The 18,635-nt window shown below is 37.4% G+C and overlaps 1 protein-coding gene across 5 annotated transcripts in view; it reads left to right on the forward strand.

Annotated features, from left to right (window-relative positions):
* The window catches only part of NUBPL (NUBP iron-sulfur cluster assembly factor, mitochondrial), an 80,781-nt gene extending 62,729 nt beyond the window's left edge, over positions 1-18,052 (forward strand). For all 5 annotated transcript variants that reach the window (XM_063398882.1, XM_063398883.1, XM_063398887.1 and 2 more), the window contains 3 exons: positions 3,917-4,037; positions 7,904-7,986; positions 17,133-18,052. In XM_063398882.1, the coding sequence (XP_063254952.1) occupies positions 3,917-4,037; positions 7,904-7,986; positions 17,133-17,195 (267 nt within the window). In that variant the 3' untranslated portion in view covers positions 17,196-18,052. The remainder of the gene's footprint in view (positions 1-3,916; positions 4,038-7,903; positions 7,987-17,132) is intronic.
* The last annotated feature ends 583 nt before the right edge of the window (positions 18,053-18,635 follow it).

Here is an 18,635-nt window from a genome sequence, read left to right on the forward strand (position 1 = left end):
CCTTATTAATAACTATTCTTTAAGCACATTTGCATCAAAATTAAAGTACTGTAACACTTATAATTTGCTGCCGGAAGGAAAACAAGAAGAATAATATACAGAACGTTTTGGTTTGGTTTTATGATTGGGTTTGCTCAAATGATGTACAATTATTTTCTTCAATTTAAATTGTGTTCAAGTTAATACTTCACTGAATTTTCCTTTTGTTTTAATGAGAAATTACCAAGATTTCTTTCTAAAACTGCTTTGTTCAATGTTTTTGAAGAAAATGGCCTCTAAGAAAATCGTGCATTCTAGGATGAGCTTGGCTAATACTGATTTGACTAGTGGAAGATATGATCTGTTTTGATTCATTGGAATTACCAGATCTTGTCAAATCAAGTGAAAAGTCACGATAAAGCTGTTACACAACATATTGAGTTTGAATGTGCTCAAACCAGTTACCAGGCCTTACCTTTTCATTAAGCTGCTTTACTTTATTCTACCCTGCTTCATTTTATTCTGCCCTGTATGTACATGTGTACAAATGTGTCATTTACTTGAGTTTTAAAGCAGCTTCTGCCTAGGTACTTCATTTCTAAATGTCAACTAAATATGAGGATCTAGAGAGTGTGAAGTTACGTAATTTTTCATGGAAAAGTTCAGATCTGAGGTTTATGTCAAAGAGGTGGAATCTGCAGGTCTGTGCTAAAATTACATATCCTGATTACATAATTAACTGATCTTTAAATTTCTAATGTCTAAAGTCTTTAATCTTTCAGGAAGTGCTTGCAAAGAGCTGACTTTTTGAACAAGCAGAGTCTATAGGTTGTTGAACTCCTGAGTATGCTTTCTTATATTTAATGAACTGCGGTCTCTCCCATGTACATACAGCCCTGTATTCCACCTTCCCCTCACTCCACTGGTACCTGGTAATAGTTATTAAAGTTATCAAAGACTCAACTGACGTATGTCGTATTACCACAGTAAAGTCACGATTGTTAATGTTTTTTGTCCTTTATTGAAATTGAAGTAGAATGACTGAAAGGAACTAATGAAAATCTGGCAAGGAGAGTCAGCATTAAAGCCAGGATTACAGGGCAAAATTCATATTTTCAGTCTTAGGACACAATAATTAAAAGAGGTGACATCTCTTGTGCAGTGGAGGACACCTACACTTACAGTGAAGAAGGAATTTGCAAAGTGTTGCTGACTCCTATCACAAATTTCAAAATTCTTGTCTGTTACACAAGTTTGGCCAATGTTTTCTTGCATTCCCAAGGTGACTCAAAGTGAATAATTTTGAGTATTTAGGAAAAAAGCTGCCTATTTCTACCTGCTGAGGCTGAGTTCAGTTCATTATAGTTTCTTACCAATCATATCCCTGAAAGAAAAGGCAAGGTTTTAGTTAAATCTGCAACTTTTCTGGAAGTTTCCTTGAATTGGAAGGTTATGCCATGGATTTTGCAGGTTTCAAAAAACTGCTTAGATAAACTCAGCTATGTGTTTCTTTCTGAGTTGTAGTAAAATGGCTTATTTTGCTGTGTTCTTACTGGTATTTCTGAAGCATCCAGAGTAACTAGCTGTGATTATGGTTTCATGTTGGGAATCAGATGTTGGAGGCAGAAATTGCTCATTATAAGGTGAAAGGTAGGAAGACAGAAATATTGTGCATGTTTACTTGAAGCACTTCAGTGTGAAGTGACTGACCACACAGGAAGTTGATGGCAGAGCAACTGTACCCTGGTCACTTCAGTCCCCATCAGACTGAAGTCAGACCTCAGCACCATCTGTCCGTAAGTTCAGTGAGTGACTGAAGTGGGTTTCTCAGGAATTGTCTCCTAATGTAAATACAGAGAGCTTTCATTTCATTGCTGTATTTTCTTTAACTTAGAAGGTTGTATATTTGGATTTAAGCATGATTTATTGTGTAACCAAAAAGTTAGCTGAGCACAAGAAATATGTAAACATTCAGAAATTGTGTGCAGATAACTCTTAATGAAAGAATTCTTCATTTCCTGTTATTTCTTGCCAGATGCCTCTTCACCATTTAAGATAACGATTACACTAAATGGAGTGCAGCTCCGTGCTGCTACCATAGGTTAGCTTCTGTATTGTGATGCTTACAAGTTTTCATGTTGTTCCTGAGCCAAATTTGCCCAGCTCACCAAGGACTAGAATAGAATTCACACACACTTATGGAATAGTTTGTGTAGACAGTAACAGCTGCATTGAAGCTATTACAAGTCTATTATTTGGGCAGGGAAATGAGGGTTATTACTGACTTCATTAGCAAGACCTGTTACTTTGTAGATTTAAAAGCTCTGAAGGTCATAATCAGCTCCCTTCTGTAAATATATGTGCAGAAATATGCATAGTAAAAATACACTTCAGCAGTAAAGTTGTGTGTTTGCAAATGCTCTATATTATACTTAGTATTTTTAAGTGGTGTCTTCATATTCCAGTAGAATAAATTATATATTATTAAATATGCACTATTTATTGGCCGACAAACAGGACTAATACTGAAAAATTAAAATTGTGTCATGAGGATGTCATTTGCGTTTAATAAGGTTTGTTTAAATGGAAACAAAAAAGGACAGTGTATAAGGCCTCTAAAACTGGTCCAGCATTGGAGATACAGCTGTATCTCAGTATTTGCCTTTGTATTGGCTGAGGGACTTCTTAATTACTAGGTTATTAAAATATGAACAAAACATCTGTAATAATGCTTAAATAGTCACAAAACAGTAATGGACTACATAAATTTTTCTTTAATGATAAATTTGCTGAATCATAGATGTTGTATGTTTACTTTGAAGAGAACAGAAAGTTCAAACCCCAAGATACCTGAAAATAAATTAATTAAAGTGTATATTTCAAATTACTTTTTTCCCCCTGTGTACTGTCAAAAATGGCTGTCCTATAATCCTGGTGAAAATAATATTTTTCTTTTGTCAAAAAATACTCCTTTCAATGTTCTTTGGTTTACCAACACAGTAAAAACGCTGTGACTTGACTTCAGGGGAGAGCAGGATGATTGCCTGCCTCAAGGTCATCCGTAGAAGGCTGTGGCTGTACAGGTCCCTTTTTGCTGTTCTTGCCCCTTCTACCCTTGGTCATGTAGTATTTCCTGTCTCTACTAATTTAAGAACTGAATGATAAAATGACTTGTAATAATGTGCCAGTAAATAGAATCTTGTTTCTCTTGCTTCTCTGACCGTCCCTGGGAGAGAGTAGAAAAGGGGGAAAGTCAGTTTGAGGTGTTAAATTGGAAGCAGAAAAAGTTTTTTAAACATTATTATTTCTCAAGGTGTTCCTTGCTTTGAACCATCTGAGAGTTTTACATAAATAAAGGGAGACGCAGATACTTTAGCAGATATACTTTATGGTTGTATAGAAAAAACAGGTGACCATCTTTTGATAAATTTCAGCTTATAGCTAAGGAAACTTTTATATATATATTATATTACATATTTTTATTATAAATAATACACTCTATTTTAAGTTCAGTGCCAGAAGTTGTACATTCACTTCTATTTAGATATATTTGTTGGTCTCATTGAACACTGCTGTTTCCTCCTAGACATGCTTCATTAGCATAGTGGATGTCTTTCTTCTCTAATAAGGAGAGACCACCTGAATTACTGGCAGGGAGAATTCTTAGCAAGTTAGGTTTGTGCAAGAGTTACTTTTTGTTACAAATAAGGCTGTTGGTCTTCAAGTGGTGTAAATGTGAAAAAATTGAAATAATGCACAGATGTTGGTGCCACTGAGGTGACAGTAACAGCTGATGATATTAATGAGTCTGATTCCTATTTTAAATAACCACTCTGTGTTGGTTCTTAGTAGATAATTTATTCTGTATTATCAGAGATGAAAAATGGAAATACCAGTACTTGCTTTGAACATCCTTTCTTTGCCTTTCCTTTGACAGGTTTTAGGACTGGTTCAAAATATGAGTGTTTTTCAATGTCCCAAATGTAAGCATGAGACACATATTTTTGGAGCTGATGGCGTAAGAGATCTGGCAAAAACCCTTGGATTGGATGTTTTGGGTAAGAATATGGAAATGGTTTTATTTTTGAAAAAAAATTTAATGATGTGCATGGAGCATTAACTGAACTATGAAACTGCATAATCCTAGATTACTTTGTATTCAGACTGTTTTCAGATATAATGGAACTAATAAGTAATATACTCTGTTCCTTGTCAGTCTTGTAATGGTGATGTTGACTGCTTATGAAAATTCTTGAATTGTGTCTTAAATCTTTGTATTTACAAACAACTCAGAACGTGAATTGTTTTGATATCAATGTGCTGTATTACCTGAAATTCATTATGTGGTTGACTGTACAGCAATTTTTAAAAGTCACCAAGAATCCTGTTTAGTCTTAGGACAGACCTGTCCAGTAATATCAATAAATGTTTTTTCATTTATTTCAATTAAATGAAATGAGTTATTACATATTGACTCAGTGGAGGCCTTACAGCAGCCTTCTGGTGCCTAAATGGGTCTTAAAGCTTGAGGCTTTTTACAAAGGCAGGCAATGATAGAGCAATGGAGAATTACTCTAAACTGAAGGAGGGTAGATTTAGATTCAATATTAGGAAGAAGTTGTTTACTGTGAGAGAGTGGCACAGGTTGTCCGGAGTTATGGGTGCTCCCTTCCTGAAAATGTTCAAGGGCAGGTTGAATGGGGCTCTGAGCCACCTGCGCTATTTGAAGGTGTCCCTGTCCATGGAAGGGGGCTTGGAACTAAATGATTTTTAAGGTCCCTTCTGACTTAAACCATTCAATAATTAGCTATGATTAAGCTATCTGTCATGCCTGTAGGCTGAAATATACATGGATCTTTAAAATATACATTACTGATTTAAAAGGCATGGTTCAACCTGCGCTGTAAGTAAAGAACATAACACAGCGTAATTAAGTTGGTAAATGGGGTAATTGCATGTGCTAATGATGTGTTTCCATGTATTACTCTAATTATCTCAATGACTTTCCATAGCTAATTCATTAAGAAGAACCAGGAAGCTCACTTAGAAAGATCAACACAGAAACATCGAGGTCTGACATAGATTTAAGATAGCAAGGCAACACATAATTAAAGACATGCTTTTGGGCTATCTTTTAGTTTTCTGAATGTATAATGAGTTGTGATCAGAGCCCAAGGGGACTTCTACAGCCCTGGGTTATATGGATGGGTGCAGATGCTCTGCAAATAGTTGAATCAAACATGCATTTAGATACAGAGGCACAAATGATGTACCATGGCATTGGTCTCATAGGTGTTTTTTGTTATTTCCTGAGAGTGCAGAACTGATTGTGATTGGATTTAATTAGGAGTGATGTGAGAGATGTACAGATTTAGCAGGGCATAGATGAGATGTACAAAATACAGCAGGGTGAAGTTTAACTTGAAGCTGTCAATGCAAAACCAGACTAAGATTAAGAGTAAAGCCCCAAGGGTTACATTTAGAATTACAGTACTTGATCTGATTAGCATGGTCCTCTTTCCAGGCCTGACCATTACATAATAATAACATATGATATTGCAAGAATTACTGCTTACAGATTTTATGTTAATCCATCCCAAATGGAAGTTTTATCTCAGGATTACTTGAATTCTGCCCAAAAACCTTGAGAACATATTTTTAAATATATATCTCTAAAGTGCATATATGTGTTTGTTTTGCCTATATTTTCCGACTCCTATGGCTGTTGTGTTTGTTTAGATAAGTACCTAGTCATCCTTGGAAACCCAACAAGATGTTTGTCACTCAATTTCTGACGAATTCCACAGGCTAACAGTGTGCAGGATTGAAAAGTATCATCCTTCCACTTGCTCAGAGTTGGCTGTCATTGGTATTACTGAATACCTTATTTTTGTTTATGATAGAAGACAATCAGCAGTTGCCAGGAGACTTTCAAGTGTAGTCCATGATTTAATATACTTCTGATTGTCTTTATTTTTACTGTTCTCTACAGGAAAATGTGACAAGGTTTGTGAGAGAGACTTTGTGCTGCTGATTTTTCTCTCCCCATCTCTGACGTTTTTTTCCCCAAGTTTGAGGGCTGTTACCATGACCAGAAAGCTATGCCATTGGTATACATGATACTGAGATAATAATTTCTGTGTGTTCCATCCTGACCTTTGAAATTCCTGGCTTTTTTTTACACTATCTGGTTCCTGACCATCAGCAATGACTGCCAGATTTTTAAAACTTTGGTTTTTCTTCGTACAGTAAATTTAAATTTCTCTCTTTCTTTGTAGTCAGCAGTAGTTGTTAATATCAGAAAAACTTAGGATGACAAGTTCTCATCATATTGGGTAGTGAAGAATACTGCAAAAGTTTTTATTTTCCTTAAACCCTTATTACCCAAACAGCTGTGCAGATGGTTTTGATGTCTTCTGCTGAAATTATAGATATTTGATTTTTTTAAAATTATAGTGCATTTTTCTGTTTCTTCTGACTGCACTTATGTTCTTACAAGTCCTGTTATGCTCCTGTAGTACCAGCATATGTTTGTAAGTCTGAGAAAGGCTGTTATTTTGTAATTATTGGAGATTGTTATTAAGCTGATAGTGAAAAAGTATTTTTTTCATTAACAGAACATCTTAGGAAGAAAGAGAAGATTAGTCTCTACATAAAATAAGACTTGGAAGTGAATGTCAGGGAGATTTACAAAGTTACCTTACTCAATTAAGGGTGTTTATAGTTAAAAAACTTTCAGAGGACTCGCTGAATTTTTTTACGAATGCATGAACAGAGTATTATACCCGATTTTATTCATGACTGATGAAGTAAGAAAAAAAGATTGAAGGGACTGTAATTATCCTAAATAATAATAAGGTTCTTCAAAATTCCACACACAAATCATGGAGCCACAGCTTTTGTGTTTACTATTTGTTGGTATTCCTACTTGCTTTGGGTTCTGGATTATTTATTTATTAAACTTGGTCAATTTTCTTACAGTTTTATCTTTTTCTGAATACATTGAATCTCAGTAATTTACACTGGCCTTGGTTTGAGTTAAGTCAGGTTGCTAAAATGTATGAATTAAACTTCCACGGATTCTGATATGTCAGGATTGAACTAAGGTAGGCTGTTCTGTCTTCATCTGTCCATAATGTAAAATGTAGCTGTGTCTTCCAGTAAAAGAAAGTTGGTCTTCAGTTCACTTCAAAATTATTTATGTAGCAGTGAACTAAACGTAGGAATCTCCCAAGTTTTTTTGTAGTGGTGAAATTTGTGTTTCAGAAAGTATGTCTCAGAATGGAAAAGGGCTGCTAATTGATTCTCCTTTAGAATGTTCCTTTCCTCTCTGACAGTTCCCTGCTCATTATAAAAGCAGAATATAAAGAAGATTTCTGTTGGAAAGAAGAATGAGCTGAATAGTTGTCCACCTTTGAATTGAATCCAAGGCCTAATAAGGACAATAACAAATGCTATTATTTGGAAATAAAGTATTCAAAGAAGTCTTTGAACAGTGATTAAAATCTTAAAACAGCACTGAAAAGAACTTACAATGAGGAGATAGGCTGAACAGTAAGTTACATGGTGAACAGTTGCCTAACACTCAGGCAATTCGTTTCACGTAAACAAAATAATTTGTATCTCAGCCTGTATTTTTTGTGTTTAAAGCAAAAAGCCCTTCCTTCTCTAATAAATGACTAAGGCATCGTCCTTTATATTCAGAGAATGAAAAATCTAAAATATATTTGGCATTATTCGTTATGGATGTAAGGAAGCTACACTGCAGCCAATTTTCATTTTAAATGCTAATTTTTGGAGATAAAGCAATTCACAAAGTATACTGAATGAGAATTGGATTTCAAGTTGCTTTAGGGTTATTTTAAGGAAACATTTAGGAAATACTAGGTATTCACATATGTGTTTCTTGGTATTTTTGATGCAGGAGATGTTCCACTGCACGTTAATATACGGGAGACATGTGATTCAGGACAGCCTGTTGTGATCTCTCAGCCTCAAAGTGATGCTGTAAGTTTGGTGCACTGCACTTAGAGCAGAAAGCTCTCCTCTGAAAGTGAGTGGAGAGTGCTGCTTCTTACTGCTCTTTGGAAAGAAATGTGGTTTGGAATGAAGTAAGGAAATAAAGTAAAAGGAGATGGTATCAGTAAGTAACTCGGGCCCTTGATTTTGGAATGCTGGTCATTTGTTCTGCTTCTGTGGGTTTGGTTTTGTTTAATTAGGCTGAATCATTCAGAATAGAAAAGATCTGATCCAGGTCCTGGCACGCTAAGAGGAGGAAGGTCAGTGTCAGGCCTCATGAGATCTTGCAGCTAATGTAGGTCCTCTAAAACTGTCAGTTAAGCCTTTGGTAGCTGAGCCTGGAAACTGTCAAAGGGTCTTACCCAAAGATGTTTGGAACAAAATTTCATATTGTCAGTACCTGGGTTGTTTTCAGCAGGAAGTGGAACCATTTATACACAAGAGGACATGGATTTTTCAGTGTATTTACCATAACATTTTATTGTCAATGGAAAATGCGAGCTGGTGAGGTGGTGGGAGTCAGATATGCAAATCTGTGAAGAAAAGTAGTTGTACATATAGAATTCCATTAATGCTGGTGTAGAGTAAGATTTTCCTGTCTGTGATTTTCTTTCTCTGCTAGAGTTTGTCTGCCAGGCTCTGTAGGGCAGGGTGCTGTGCACAGTATATGGCATAATGCAGCCCCACTCTTGACTGCTGCTTTGATGTAAAGGTGTATAGTGAAAAAGTTATTAATGCTGATAACAGATAGAATCAATTCACAATAAGGTAGACTATACCTATGGAACATTTGAATATTGGTAGCTTTTTCAATGTCATGATTGCTAGGCACATGCTGAAATATGTTTTTTCCTTCCCAGTATTCTGGAAGGAAAAAAAGAGAGGAGGAGAGCATGAACGTTGTTAATCCAGTGTTATTAACGTGCTGAACAGGATTCTGGAAGATCAGTGACAGTCTTATAATTGTAATTTTGTTTTGAAAGACAAGGGGCAGCATTATGGTGTGTTGACTTCTGATTGAATGCCGTATTTTTGCTAGGTTTGGGCAAGGCCCGTGCTATGGAATAATGTAGTGATCTTGAGTCCAGGTCCTTTTAAAAAGGAATCCCTATAGTCCATATGGTAGGTTCTCTCTGGGAAGATTGATCAGCAGTGTGAAGGTTTGAATGGATGCATGGCGTTGGTCAAAGTTGTAGTAAAACAGCTGGGAAGCTGAGATGGGAGGCTCACCGCATCTGAAATCTGTAATGACCAGGAGTGTGCAGCCTGCTGGACTGCTGAGCTAAGAATTCAGACGTGTATGGGATAGCATTCTGAAAATAAAAAGGCAAGAAAGTCTGTTGTGTTGCCATCTGTTCCTCCTTGAACTATGTTCTTGATAACAAAAGGGTGGGTTATAATCACCATTTGTGGCAATTAAGTTAAATATGCAGGGGAATAAAGATTGACAAATATGTGTGACTCTGGGGAAAACCCTTAATATCCTTCTCTACCATTGTGTCTGAGAGATAATCATTCTCCTCGGAGAATGTGGGTTTTTTTAAATGTCAGTAATCTCTACAGAATGAAAAAGAATTTCCCTTTATCCCTGGTTTTCTTCTCATTTTAAGGACAGAAAAAATATTGTTCTATTACATTTTCAAAGAAAAACTAAATTCTTAGCACATAACTGAGGGTGGGAGAGGTCATATCAGGTCAGATTCTAATCATTAATACATGACAGTCATCACCATGTTTCTCAAATAAACTGAAATTGTGGCTATTCATGCAATAACAACTTTCTGAGTAGAGAACAATGTCTGCTGAAATTCTCTGCTCTTGTCGCTTAAATTGCTGGGGATTTTTGTACAAAATTCTCTTCTGATTTTGTTAGAACACCCTTGCAAATGAAATGCAGAATCACAGACCTGAAATAATACCGAGCAGATTCAAACAGTAGGAAATAGGGATGGTGATTGACTTCTTAGAAACCCAGCATGTTGTAACATCTCTTGAGCTCTAGAATAAGATGGTTTCTAAAATACGTCAGTTAATACATTTTTGCTTACACATCTGCTGTGGGCTTCATCTTGTCTTGTAGATATATTAAAGTATATCTCTGACTTCACACTAGAATTTCAAAATGTCTAAGCAAATTTGTCTAAATTTATTATTTTAAAGCTTAGATGTAGTTGGTGGAAAAGGGATTTCCCTCTCATAAATGACAAGGAAATTACTAAAGAACTAAAAAGGAAAACTACTTGTAGAATGGTGCATGTGAACTTAGAAAGTACTTCCTCAGGGAAGGCACAGAACACACAAGACTAATCTGCTTATGGAAAGTGTTGGAAATACAGCTAAAGGATAGGAAGGTTTGATGACTGGAGTTCTCTTCTGGTAAAGCTTGAGGCAGTCCCCTGGTAGAAGTAAAAGTGCTGGTAAAATCATTTTGCTCTTGGTATAACATTGTCTACATTAGTGTTTCTAATAGCTTAGTTGTTTAAATCATGTCTTTTTGTAGCTTTTTCTTAATACTCTTAATTGATAAAACTTTGTGATGAAGAAACAGAATATTGCTGTACTTGCATGGTCAGGCTAGTGCAGTATTTGGGAGTGATCCAAGATTCTCTACAAGAAGCTAATGCTTGCTTACTTTATTCAGCAGTGAGGGCTTACCTTCTGGAGTGAGACCCTTCTGGAGATTACCTGAGCATTTCTCTCCTCCATCACACTGTGGAGGTGAATTAGCTGGCCAAGGCTCCTTTTTTTTTGCATACTCAGACAGATGCAAGAATCACTGTACAGCAAGAGCTGGAAATGAAAATCAGGAATGCTGCTAAAATGGTAGAATAGGGGGAAAAAGGGGAAAAGGTAGAATAGGGAAAACTAATGAGGAATCACTGAAAGCAGGTGAAATGGATCATGCTCAGATGTACTGGAACTTCCTATGGACCATGGAAAGGAGCCAGCAGCACAACAGGTGTTTGGAAGAAACATCCTGAAGCTTGCAGATAAGATGCACAACAAGAGATATAGAACATGATTAATTGCAGTAGAGTTATTCATCCACCAAAGGAGCTGCTTAAATGCCCAGTGAACTCTCCATCACACTGGGAGAAAGAGAAGTAGAGATTCCTGAGAGCTCTTCCTTCTATGAGCCTAAAGCCCAGAGAGTTATGGAGCAGTTGGTGGTTATCTTGGGAGGAAGTCCTGCTAGAAACTTTTGGGTCTATCACAGCCTGGATGTCACAGTGGATTTATCAATACCTTGGCAGAACAGACAGGCTATCTGTGATTTTTGAGCCCCAAACTCCCACCTGTCTTAAGGTCAAAGAAGCAGCTCAAGCAAGTACAAAATACATTTGCTGTACCAGTGTGTCCATTCATATCCTATATATACAGGTGAAGGATTTTGAGTCCAATAAATTGCACACTGATCTATAAGGGAAGAGAAAAAGCCCAGTCAGGTGGAAAGCAGGGACACAAGGCATCAGCAGTCTGATGGAACAGTGTTGGATTATGCCCTTTTCTGACTCAGAGATGGGGCAACTGAGAGGCATTTTAAAAACTTCTATTGCATTTTCAGTCTCATATGAAGGGCGAGACAATACAGATGTTAAAATTCTTGCCATCAGAATAAGAAGATGACTGTTTCCTAATTACAATACATTGTAAGTGTTTCTTGGCCTATCAGCTTTTGCCACACAATGCTGTTGATGCCTTAAAGCAAATCATATAAAATTACCCCTTGTGAGTCCTACTACAGTGCACCTTTGATCGTTCTATTTCTCTAAAGTATCTAGTCTTATTTGCAAGGCCATCCTTTGAAACTTGTTTCTAGTTCCATTTCTTTCTCAACAGTGTCCGTCCTCATCCATGGCATTTCTAAGTCAGCATTTCTTATCTCTGAGTTTGCATACAGATGCATATTATATGTGAGCCTTCTGTCAGGTTTTGAGAATTCTCTACATATCCATTTCCCACAGAACAGAGCAAAATAAGTTAATAATCCTTTTTCAATTAAATCAGAATGTTACAAACCCTGCTGTGGTGCCATCCAAAGAGACAACTCAAATTTGTATTCAGAAACACATTTGCTGTAGAATGCTTATGAAAGGGTGATATATAAGCAGGATAAAAACATACAGCCTTTTAAAGATTGCAAGAAGTAGTTGGAGAAAAATTGAAGTACTGGTAGCAGATAGTCATAGAATCCTGTTTTGTGGTTTAGTTGTCATCAATAATTCCATTTAATGAGTGGTCAATCCAGGGTGTGATATTTTTCAAAAGAAAAGCAAACCCTAAAGAAGGCTAAAGTATGATTTATACAGAGGTATGATTTATAATATGCCTTTATCATCGAGGCTTCCTTTGAATTATCGTGATAGCATTTGGTACGTGTGGGTTCAAATCCTTCATTCAGGGTGTAGATAGTACAGTGTATCATCAGACCCTCATTTATGGTTCTGTCTGCTGAAGAAAATACTGAGTGTAGGATAGTCTATTTGAAAGATGTTACTATACTGCATTTGATTTGCACTGTTCTACTTACCCATGTGTTTTGGGCAGGGTGTGTTTCAGAGATCTGTAGCGGCACCTTGGGATAGCAGTGTTACCCAGCTGGGGCTGCCTCCAAGAATGGTTTGGTTGTTACAACTGCTGATACATGGAATTAATAGGAAGTTTCCCATGTGTGCTAAGGTCTTGAGATTTTAGTTTTGTAAACCCAGCTTACTTACCCGTCTCTTCCATTTCATGTTACAGTGTATGAATTGACTTTTACTGTCTTTAAGTTTGCCTTTCTAACTTGATTTGGCAAGAGTTGCCAGCACATACAAAGAAGAATGTTATGGTGGAACTGCCCAGAGGGGGACAGAGTGGGATAGTCTCTGGACTTCTTGTAGCAACCAAGAATTTCTCTGGGTGGCACGAAGCTTTTATCTGAAGCACACTCATTTAAAGCTGTGTTTGTCATCATGTTTTTAGTGCCTTCTGAGTTGATCACAGTAAAATAGATGTTGGAAGGCAGCTCCAGTTATGCACTGAAGGCTAGAGTTCTGTCAAAGTAACTAGCAATTTCCATGGAGATTAAAGCTATTTAAAAATCTGATTGAACTGGCAAATGGAACATGGTTGTGCAGGGAGTGTTAAGAACCAAAGTTATCAATGATAACATGGCTGGCTATGCTTCTTTCATGTGGATGGTAGCTAAGACTAGTATTTGTCCTTGTGATAGTCACTATTGGATTAGTTGCTCAAAGTAGCTAGTTTTCTTCAGTAACTGTGAGTCCTTATAGGTTATTTAGCAGATTTAAATTCCTTTTCCTTCTTTTCGGGTATATTAGCATCCACAGCATTTGATATTCCAGAAAGTCAGGACTTGCACAGATTCTCCTTTGGATTGCTGGGCTGGATAAAGCAGCTTAATGGTCTTGGAGTCTTGTAATCAGAAATAGACATTAGAAGCCATGTCAGTCCTGGGATTTATATCTTATGGTGTATGGGGCCTACAGCCGAGTGATGGCATCAGTGTGTGTTTCTGATTTTCTGGTCTGAAGTTGTTTGCACGCAGCGGTTTGGCTGAAGGAAGATGTGATATCAGCTCCCCCCTGCTTTGACTTTGTTGATTGTAAGTTGGGGTTTGTGTTTGTGTGGCTGTGGTGCCAGATGCTGGCAGGCACTGTAGTGAGCTATTGGCAGGCTGAGGTCTGCAGTCCAGTGGAAAGCAAACCAGCAGGTCAGGCCACACCAATTCAATCCATGACAACAGGGCAGAGTCAGCTACGACCTGCACAGCCTGCAGTAATCTTAGCAATGATGCATACTTCCCTCACAGGTAAGATTTTTAGGGAGAATGAAATGCCATAACAGAAAGGCTCATATTTCCCTAGGATTCCTGTAGGGCTTATGAAACGTTTTCCAGTTTAAATCTACCCCACATCTGTTAGCCCATGATAATATAGATTTGTTACAGAGTGATGAATCAGGATATTCTGATTATTTCTGCTAAGTAGGACTTTTCACTCCATTTCCTGGTGAACTTCATTACAAGTTCTCTGTTTCCTACTCCACCATCTATGCTGTCATCAGTCACTTCATCATCAGCTGTTCTTGGGGTCTTAAGAACTGTGCCCTACTGGCACTGTACCACTGCTTGAGAGGTGAGCAGTCTCTCATGTGGCTGTTTCCCAGCTTTTTTTTGACTCTGAACATCACCTTCGACTTCTGCCTGTCCTAGTGCTGCTCTCAGACCCCATCTGGGCAGTGTTCATAACAAACAAGTCTGGTCTGGTTTTAGGGCATTCCGTCTTCCTGTGCACTTCATCCTCATGAAGTGGGAAGGAATCATAACTGATATGTTGTTAATCAATAAAAAGTTGTCTGTCAGCAAAAAGAAGGTTTTCAGAAAGTCTATAAACCATTAATTTAGAACTTTCAAACTGGCCTGACAAGTTTGCTTTTATCCTGTTAAAATGAAAAAGGTTATGGATCATGAATAAGAACTCATCCTTTACTCTTTCTCTGCTGGTTTTTCACCTGGAAAGAAAATAGTAAACCCTGTCTGTTTTCAGTTGCAACCCAACTTCTTTTGCCAAGTAATGATGGATTAAACAGCTGAACTGAGCTGTGCTCTCTGTCTACACATGCCACATTGGAAAGATCGCAAGCAGGAAAAAACTATTCAATATATGTGGGGTTGTTTTTATGTAGTGCATGTTGATGGTCACCAGGATTCTGTTTAGACCCTTCAGGTGTGTTGATTAATAGACTCACAGCTAAACGATTTCTTCAAAAACAGGAAACCAAGGCTTGAAACAGTTTATTTTTGCCAAAGCTAGGTGACTAGTATAGTTTTGTAAGGACATGTATGAGATACTGGTCTGTTCAACAGACAAAGCTGTGTTCCAGGAAAACAAAAACTGAAGCTCAGCAGGCAAGATCTGTTGCAGAGAACACTGTCTAGGTAATGCTGGCGTGCTGGCTACAAAGAGCTGCAGCAGGAACCTCCTGTTGCAAAGTGGTGATCAGCTGCTTGGCAAGTGAGGGTCAGTCTACATTGGGAAGTGTTGCTCAGGCACTCATTAACAGCATTTTGTGGGAAAAGTATCTTAAGTTTTTTGGGATCTTGAGATAAAGTAACATTTATGCAAGCAGTTGAGTTTGTTTACAGTGAATTTATAATTCTATGTACAAATTGGTCAACTCTGGAGCAGGCAAACAGCCTGGGCAGTCTTTAGAAGGGGCCAGGTTTCTTATAGAGGTTCTTACTTGACTCATTAAAATGCATGAAAAGTGGGAGCTGCCTGCAGGACTGTTCCAGATAGTTTGAAATTCCCACCTGGAGTGCTCCTACACCAATTAGTCAAGTACTTAACCACAAAGGCAGCTTGACTTCAGTCAGTCACCTTACTTCAAGTGAGTCTCTTATCTTGTCTAGGTGAGTGGTTAGCTGGGGGTAGCTGGACCACCCAGGGCAGTAATAGCTGAGTGAGGCGAGTGTTGTGCGCAGGCTGTTACCCAACTGCACTGCAACTGTGACCATAGAAGTTTGAAATTCATGATTGTGAATTAAGTTCTAAATTCTTTTTATCATTCTTGCCACAAAGTCATGTATGTGAGAGAAAATGTGTTGCTATCTCCAAGACAAGAGACATCTTGCCGTTTGCATTTCTTCCAAACTCAAAGATTTTATGGCTTTAGTTTTAAGGCAAGGTGAGCACTGAGATTATGAGGTATTGAGGGTGGGAGTGCCCGGATAGAAAACCCTACAAACCAGAAGCAAATCCCTAAAAAGGAGATGTGAGCAGTGCAGAAGGCTGACACCTTGTTCAGAGCAGTGACAGTGAGTGCTGATGGTCTTGGTGTGACAGACAGGCCTTCTCTTCCTGCCCCACAAGCTCTGGCCTCTGGCATGTGTCAGTTTGTTTGCTGTTTTAAAGGGTCATCAGGGACACAAAGACTAATTCATGGTTAGAGCCATCCTGCAGGAGACAGGAGAAATCAGTGTGGTAGGAGATTTTTTTTATTGTCGAGATTTGTTTGAGGACAACAGGAAAGGTTGTTAGTGTGGTCTCTGTACGCAGACTTACTGGAGAAGATGGAGTAGGTTTATCATGATTGAACAGAGTAGGAGCAGAAGAGCAAGCTCAGGGGACTTGGCTGTGTACTAGCCAGACACAGAATGTAATGCACCAGCTGGAAGCTGAAGTATGACAAATTCAAATTATAGTTAAGGTGTAGATTTTTAATAATGGAAGTAATCAACCTCTGGAACAGTGTGCAGTGTGTATAAACATTCTTTTATCAATCTTAGATTTTTAAAAGAAGTTCTCTTTAGACTAGGAGTTGTTGAACTTGGTACAGGAATAATTTGGTTTCATTTTGGTGTTTATTCTGTGTTGGACTTTGGACAGTGTTTTTATACAAGTCCCTTGACATTAGATTTGTTAATAATTGATGGTGGATTGATCATGGTCCTAGCTGTGTCATGGTTTCTAGAGATGTTAACGTAAGTATGCTTGCTGTGGTTACTCTCCATAGTCCTGCAGTTCTGTGCTATTGTGCCCTCCAGCTCAAGGTGTATGACCAGGTGTGCCACAGGTTGGTGTGAAAGCTGTAACTGGGTGGATTCGAGTGTTGTGGAACTGGTTCTTTCCAATACCCACTTCAGTCTTTCGGAAAGGTGTCTTTTTTAAAAAATACTTTAAATATCTGAATAGGAAATTCCATAGTGATAGTCTAGTCTGTAGTGAATTAATTGTCTCAGATTTTTTTGAATGTTGTTGTTTTCTCTGATTCTCTATCCTGTGCACAGTGCATCCTGGTTGTCAGGGAAGTTTATAATTAATAGTACCTGTGGGACTAAAGAGTCTGTCTTCCTCATCACTTCTTCTCTAGAAGACTATTGACTCTGCTTGTTGTTAAAGACAAATTGTTAAGTTAAATTTAAACTCCCCCCCAATTTTTAATATAATGCTTGTGCTTATTCTGTGTATTTAATGCATTGTTCTTCCTGAATACTGGCTAAATTTAACCTATTTATTTAAACAGCTTTGATTTTCTCTTTTTGTATAAAAGAACAAATACCTAATGAGTTGTGAAATATTCATTTTTATAGAAAATGGAGTGCTCAATGTATGTTTCTGTTTTTGCAGGCCAAAGCCTATCTAAAGATAGCTGTGGAAATATTAAGAAGACTACCAGTACCTCCTGCTTGAAGCATTAACCACTCAAACTTAGCAAAAAAGTGATTTTTGATGCAGCCGGTGCAGAAGAGTCCTGCTACCTAATTACATGGAGGCCACATGTTAGTTCTAAGAACTTCTTTAGGAAATAGTTTACCAGAGGTTAAATTATGATTGTAATAATTACTGCTTTTCCCATCATTGTTTTGCCATGTCCAAAAAGGTTCAAGTATGCAGATGATGACAGACAGTATTTAACTGCTGAATTGTAACATCATCAAGCAAGAAGTGATGAAGTACATTTTTTATGTGTGCCCTATTTTAAGGTCAAGAACAAAAAACATGCCTCTCCATGCAAGGAGAACAGTGAGAGGTATGCCTAGACATAAATCCTGCTGAAAAAATCAAATTTGCAATGCTCTAATTTCCTTCAGTTTTTGTTCAGCTTTTTACATGGTTAACTGTCAAACTAACCATAAGTTTAAGAAGCAAATCAGTTCTGTAACTGCTGTACTTTTGTGTGTTCATCTTAAAAGAAAATTAAAAAAATCCACATACACTCTGAAGAATTCTTGTGATGGATGATGAGCAAATTCATTCATTATTGGATAAAGTTCGATCGTGAGGCAATTCGCAGTTTAGTGGAGAATGGATTATGTGACCCTGAGGCTTATTTCTTGACTGTTTTACATTATAATGAACTCAGACAGAAGACAAGGCAACAGAGGTCTTCACTGAAAACTGATGTTTTTCCTGAGCTCAGTTTGCCAGGGAATGCAAATGATCAAGATAAATTAAATTTATGATTGCATGTTCCTACTACATCGCAGCAACTTGGAATTTGAATGTAAAGATACATTTTTGAGGTAAAGAAATATTTGATTTTCAAACTGCGTGGCCTTCTGGTTTGTTTTTTCATTGCCTGTGATCTTTATTTTTGTGTTGATGTGTGGAAGTGAAAGATTATGCCTTCAGGGATTGAGTTTTCATTTACAATTATATCTTTGAGTTGACATTTAGGCTTTTCCATCTACACAGTCAAGTATTGGTGTCTTAAACATACATTGTAACCCTACCATAGAGTGAATTTAACCGTTAGGGAGTTCTGCTATTGATCCCTGAGGGGCCAAGATTTTCCTTAGTCAGAATTTTGGATGTAGTTTTTTTTTCTTATTGGAATGATACAACATTAAAAAGTGGTATACATTTACATTAAGAATATTTAAATAATATTCTTACCCAGAGTTTAACATGAAAAATCTGGATACAAGTGATGAGTTGAATTTCAGGCTTATGTGATTTTCTAAATATGTAAATTACATAGTCCAAGACTGCTGATTTTTTTGCTTCAGGTCAATCTCTGAACTTCCTTTCCTGCACCCTCCCCCATGAAGTCTCATATCAGTGGTCAGCTTTTTCAGTAGCATATTATTGTGGTCTGTAGAATTGACAAAATACTCAGTTCCTCTCAGT

This window comes from Prinia subflava, chromosome 5 (assembly GCF_021018805.1).
Source record: "Prinia subflava isolate CZ2003 ecotype Zambia chromosome 5, Cam_Psub_1.2, whole genome shotgun sequence".
NCBI lineage: Eukaryota > Metazoa > Chordata > Aves > Passeriformes > Cisticolidae > Prinia > Prinia subflava.